Source organism: Cololabis saira, chromosome 15 (assembly GCF_033807715.1).
Source record: "Cololabis saira isolate AMF1-May2022 chromosome 15, fColSai1.1, whole genome shotgun sequence".
Taxonomy (NCBI): Eukaryota; Metazoa; Chordata; class Actinopteri; order Beloniformes; family Belonidae; genus Cololabis; species Cololabis saira.
Window position 1 is genome coordinate 43,621,707 of NC_084601.1, and position 6,555 is coordinate 43,628,261.

General features: G+C 46.8%; 1 protein-coding gene across 1 annotated transcript in view; it reads right to left on the reverse strand.

Annotated features, from left to right (window-relative positions):
- Nucleotides 1–664: 664 nt before the first annotated feature.
- LOC133461362 (unconventional myosin-Ig-like) overlaps nucleotides 665–6,555 on the reverse strand; it is a 45,806-nt gene continuing 39,915 nt past the window's right edge. Inside the window, exon 22 of the mRNA XM_061742249.1 lies at nucleotides 665–870. Coding sequence (XP_061598233.1) covers nucleotides 708–870 — 163 coding nt within the window. The 3' untranslated portion in view covers nucleotides 665–707. The remainder of the gene's footprint in view (nucleotides 871–6,555) is intronic.

The following is a 6,555-nucleotide window of genomic DNA, read 5'->3' on the forward strand; positions in this document are numbered from 1 at the left end:
GTTATTTATAAATTAGGCGCCTTTTTGAAGAATGTCCTTCCTCTGTTTAAATGATGTTTATTTTGCCAAATTGAGTATTTTAATTGAACATGTACAGCCACTCGCTATAAATGTGCAATTGTTTGTTTACTTGTGCTCCGTACCATGTGATCATGAGTTAAATAAATGATGATGATGATGATGATGATGATGATGATGATGATGATGACGGAATCAAAACTACAATCAGGGTGAGAAACTTTGTAAAAAGTGCTTTTATCTTTAGTTTTGTTCCAACTTCAATAACAAAAACATCAGAGCAGTTACAGCGTGATGGACGGATCCGCCGCCGCTAGCCGCCGCCACTAGCCGCCTCCGCCGCTAGCCGCTGCTAGCCGTAGGCGATAGCCTTCGACCCGCACTCAAGCGTTCAAGCCGACGCCCCCCCCAAGCAAAGTCCCGCCACCGGCCTTCTCCATGGCAACGGGCCCCAGCAAAAGTCCCGTCTTCCCAGCAGAGTCCCGTCTCCACCGCCCCGGCCGTCTCCACGGCGACGGGGCCGTCTCCACGGCGACGGGGCCGTCTCCACGGCGACGGGGCCGTCTCCACGGCGACGGGGCCGTCTCCACGGCGACGGGGCCGTCTCCACGGCGACGGGGCCGTCTCCACGGCGACGGGGCCGTCTCCACGGCGACGGGGCCGTCTCCACGGCGACGGCCTCCCCGGGGTCAGACGGTCGGCAGCAGCAGCACGAAGCCGTCCCGGCTCTTCTTGAAGTCGGCGGCGGCCAGCCCCGCCCTGGTTTCCACGGCGACGCTCCTGGGCCGGCCCCGCATGTGCAGCTGCAGAACCGGGCCGGACACTTTCACCGGGAAGTGGACCTTCCTGGTCCTGGAACACAAACAAACACACGGTCGTCACACAAAACACACACTCAGAGACTCGCCTTCAGCGCTTCAACGCTGGATACGAGGTCACGACTGGTGGTGACCCCGGTACCGTTGTCATGGAGACCGGGGGCCTCATGTACAAAGAGTGTGTGGATTTCAACGTGAATCCGTGCAGGGAATTCTTGCGTACGCAAAAAAAACCATTCAGATTCTCAAAACTCCCTCAAGTAGATATATATATATATATATATATATATATATATATATATATATATATATATATATATATATATATATATATATATATATATATTATTTTTAATATCTTTTTATTTCGCAATAATTTTCACAATTCACATTTTCACATTCATGACTTCTATTCTACCCACATTCCTATCCTCCCCCCCAAAAAAAACATACATTAAGGGAGAACAAAATTAAATAAATATTAAATAAATAAATTAAAAAAATATATAATGGCAGCAACAGCGATATCAAACTATATATATATATATATATATATATATATATATATATATATATATACATACATACATACAAACATATAAGGCACAAGTTCGAAAATAGAGATACTCATCGGTCCCTTTGGAAAAATTCTCCAGTTTTGAAAATAATGGAAACCAAAATTCTTAACAGATTTGACCACGGTTGTATTTTTCCAAAGTTAATTTTTCCAATGGTAAAAAAACTGAAATTTGATCCAAAAGAAACTTTAAAGCTGGAGGGGAATCATCTTTCCAAAGTAAAAGTATGCATTTCTTAGCGAAGTATGTGATTATAATTAATATCCTGCTTTTTTTCCGGCCTAACTGAAGATCCAGTGTATCATTTAATAAATACAAATTGGAGTTTAACTCAAAATTAATTTCTAATACTGATTGTGTGAAGGAATGAATTGATTTCCAGAAACTTATTAAAAGATCACATTCCCAAAACATATGTACAAATGTTCCATCGATTCTTTTACATCTTGAACATTTTGTAGAGATATCCTTTGAAATTTTGTGCATTTTAATTGGAGTTAAATACAGTTTGTGAATAAAGTAGATATATTATATACAAACCTCATTGTACATTTCTGTCTACACTTTTTACCTATCCTAAGTTCCTAAGTCACTTTTGTACAGACTCACCCGGCACTTTAAAACCTAATTTTGTACATTTCTGGTCTACATTTTATTTTACTGTTTATACTTTTTATTGTTTATACATTTCATTTTATTTTATCTCTTATATATTTGTTTTTATATTTGTATTGTGTTGCACCAATCCCCAAAACAAATTCCTTGTGTGAAAACTTGGCAATAAACCCTTTTCTGATTCTGATTCTGATTCTGATATTTGAATATGGATAATTATCCATTAAAAAACGTTCATCCTAACAAGGAACTTGCAAAAACAAGTAAAACTAATTAAAAAAACATCGGCTGAGCTGGAGATAGTCCTGTCAAAAGTTGAGGCTGGAAAAAAAAATTTATTTGGGCCATTTCTTCCAGTTTCAGCTGCATTGCATTATGGGTAATGCTGTTCTTTGCTTTGTGTTGCATTCTGTGAAGAGTTGTGGTTTTATTATGATCGTACGGGTTTGTGAATGTTTATGGGCAGCGTTAGTGCATCATTACACTCTGTTTTTCCTGTTTGTAATTTAAGAACCGACACCAGAACTTATGTTTGTGAAAAACGGCTCCTCGTTCCGCTTTACTGTCACGCGTATTATATACTGACGGATTAAGACCAATGTAAACGTTTATTTAGTCTTACACATAGTGGATGTCCGCGATCACCTCTCTCATAAGTATAACAATATGAACAACATGAACTTATATTTAAAACATGAAGCATCACGATCTGTTTCCTCTGCTGCAGAAATAAAGACGAGTTGTTCCAACGGGATTATGGAGGTGCAAACGTGAGAAATAAAGAGCAAAGTTGCTGTAATTCGGAGAGACCGGTCTTAGTCCTGGACCGGACCGGCACCGTGATACGGAGTTCTGCTGAGCTCATGGGAGGCCGAGACCTGGTTTTCAGCCCCCCCCCCTTTGCTGCTGGGGAACATCATGACTCTCTTTTTCCCAGAATTCCCCCTGAGAGGCCGTTGAAGGACGACGCTGTGACGATGACGGTGATGAGAAACAACGAGGAGGTTCAGGGCAGACGAGGACATGGACAGCTGATGCTGCTGATGCAGCTGATGCTGCGGTTGCCCTGGCAACGGTTACTGCAGTTCCTCCAGAGACCAGCGCTGCGTCCGAAATGCCGTACTAAACAGTATAAACTCAAAAAGTAAGTAAGTAAAAGACGGAGGACCGGGGGAGTTCTGATGGAGGACTGGAGGACCGGGGAGGGTTCTGATCCAGGACAGGAGTCCAGGGAGGACGAGCAGCAGAGGATTCTATTTCAGAACCAGATGACGCTGGTCCCGACCCAGAAACTGGATCTGGGTCGTGGGGGGGGGGGGGGCGGGTCTGAGAGGAGAAGAGAGTCCAGGTCAAACTAAGAGGAGACGTCCTCGACTGCAGAGACTCATCTCTGGAGGACGAGAGGACGAGGACGAGGACGAGGAACAGCCTGGTGAATGACGTCCTGAATGACTCGCCAAAATAAAAGAAACAGGACAGAAAAGCGTCAGGACTTTCTCCAACTCGGTTCTTTCAGAGATCCGACCTCTACACTGCAAAAACTCTAAATCTTACCAGGAATATTTGTCTTATTTCTAGTTAAAGTGTCTCATTTTTAGTCTTTAGCGTGCGTGCGTGCATGCGAGCGAGCGTGCGTGCGTGCGTGCGAGCGTGCGTGCGTGCGAGCGTGCGTGCGTGCGTGCGTGCGTGCGTGCGTGCGTGCGTGCGTGCGTGCGTGCGTGCGTGCGTGCGTGCGTGCGTGCGTGCGAGCGTGCGTGCGTGCGTGCGTGCATGCGAGCGAGCGTGCGTGCGTGCGTGCGTGCGTGCGTGCGTGCGAGCGTGCGTGCGTGCATGCGAGCGAGCGAGCGTGCGTGCGTGCGTGCGTGCGTGCGTGCGAGCGTGCGTGCGTGCGTGCGTGCGTGCGTGCGTGCGTGCGTGCGTGCGTGCGTGCGTGCGTGCGTGCGTGCGTGCGTGCGTGCGTGCGTGCGTGCGTGCGTGCATGCGTGCATGCGAGCGAGCGTGCGTGCGTGTGAGTGTGTGAGCTGCAGCAAGTTCATAAAACCCTATAAGAAGAGAAAGAATCATGTCCTCCATCCTGCGTTTACCCCCCAAACCTCCCCCCACCCAGCTGTCCCAGCAGATGCTCCTACCGCCCCCCCCCACACTCACACACCCCCAACCCCCCCCCCCCCCCCCACAGAAAGGCAGGAATCAGTGACTGTGAGAAGTGATGCTCAGGAAACAGCAGCTGAGGAAGAGGAGGAGGAGGAAGAGGAGCCAAGTCTTCCAAGTTCCCCGCCGAGGCTTCCAAGGCCCAAGCCTAGGCCTCGAGGACGACCCCCCTTTCTCGCCGGTCTGCCCGGTCCCCGGAACTTTGGCCGTGTGTTGGCCCCTGCTCCTTGTCGGTCCGTACTGTTGGCTCTCTCATACCCCTTTTCCTCCAAGCTGGTTCCAGGGCTGGTGCTAGAGCCGGTTCGCGGTTGGTTCTAATTAAGAACCGTTTGCTTTTCCACCAGCTGGTGCTGCCAGCAGCTAGCCAGAGAGCCACGTCATCACGTTACTGCAGACGTCTGTGTACGTCACCATTTCCCGGTACAACTAGCGCCAAATTCAGTCACCACAACAAAGATGGAGGACTACACTGTGCTGCAAGTGTTGCTGCTGCTTCTCAAGCCTTTCTTGGACAGCAAACGTTACAGTTAACTTAACCACCGTCTTCAACGCTCCGTTGTTTAAAAACAGCGCTCTTCCGTGTTTACTCTGCTTTGGTTGTTCAGTAACACCGTCCCCAGCCCTTGACGTAAGTGCTTAGCTCCCGACGTAACGTGGTTCTTTCCTCTAGAGCAGGGATCGGCAACCCGCGGCTCTTTAGCGCCGCCCTAGTGGCTCCTGGAGCTTTTTCAAAAATGTTTTACCTTTTTTTTTCCTTTTTTTCTTCCTTTTTCTTTTCCTTTTTAATCTCGACATTTCGACTTTTTTATCGTCATTTCGACTTTTTTCTCAACATTTCAACTATTTTCTCAACATTTCGACTTTTTTCTCAAAATTTTGACTTTTTTCTCTACATTTTGCCTTTCGCCATTTGTCTTCATTCTAATACTTAATAAGACTTTTAATTTTTTGCGGCTCCAGACATATTTGTTTTTTGTGTTTTTGGTCCAATATGGATCTAAAACAGTTTGGGTTGCCGACCCCTGCTCTAGACCAGCAAAGACTTGGTTCTTGTCTAGCACCCGTTCTGAGAGCCAGGAGCCGGTGCTTAGGCTGTGTAAAACCAAAGAACTGGTGCTAAGTCTGGCTCTAGCCCAAAACCAGCTTGGTGTAAATGGGGTATGTGTTTTTCCTGAGCCCAGTTTTGATCCCTGTGTAAAGCTTTAGTTTTTTGTATCCTGCCAAGCAGCGCCTTTTGTTACTTTGAAATAAATCCTGCTCTTTTTGCCGACTCCTGCCTCCTGCTCTCCTGCGTTTGGGTCCTCAACAAACCGCACCGTGACATCATCCTCCTCTTCTTCACCTCAGACCTGTCATACCCCCCCCAGGGGTCGTGACCCCTCCGTTCTCCACAGATGGAGGTATAAACAACCCCCCCCTCAGCAAGACACCTAAACTCTGACATCATAAACCCACAACAGCCTTAGGGGGGCGTCGACCTGCAGCCGTAAAACACGCTGACCTCTGACCCCGACCTGGAACCCTGGGGGGTCCAAATGGTGGAACCGGGAAAACACTTGTTAGCAGTTCCTGGGAGTCACTAGTTCCTGGAGGAAACTAGTTCTCGTAGAGCGTAGCGCGTTTGGTCTCAGCCCGGCCGACGTGATGAACACAGCAGCTAACAGCAGCTAGCAGCCACTGTTTTTAATTGCTCGGGGGTTTATGTTTATGTTCTGGTCTCTGGCAGAGGCGGGTCTAGGGGGTGGCTACTGGGGCTCAAGCCCCGAATGTTTATCCAAAAGCCCCGGACCTGAAAAAACAAAACAAAACAAAACAAACCGTCTGGTCTAAATGTTCAATTCGGGTGTGGCGCAAACACCGCGGCAGTTCCGTCTCTCGCAAACCGAGACGAGCCGGTGTTCTGTCAATTTCTGCTGCTTCGTCGAAAAATGCTACCACGGCACAAACCGATAGCATCTATCTGTCGATTTTTGCTACCCTATCAGAAAAAGCTCCCTAAGAGCTACAATTTTACTGTTTTACTCCCTAAACAACTTCCTTTCCCTCCAAGTGGTCCTTATCTCTTGCCAGGCCGTTATTGTAAATAATAATGTGTTTTTAATGCACTGCTTGGTTAAATAAACGAGAATGACTGAATGAATATCAAATAAAGAAATAGAATTGTTTTTTTTCCTCTTTATCGTATAATGTTCACAAAATGTAATGCAATTCATGTCATGGGTCGTTTATATTGAAGGATCAAATACTCAACATCCCATATTATCCATTTTAAATCAATATTTCAGGGGTAGCATCATTTGATAGTCCAGTAACATCCTATCAAATAATGCTCCCGTCACTTAATGCATTCAGGGCACGGGAAGCCTCTAAAATGA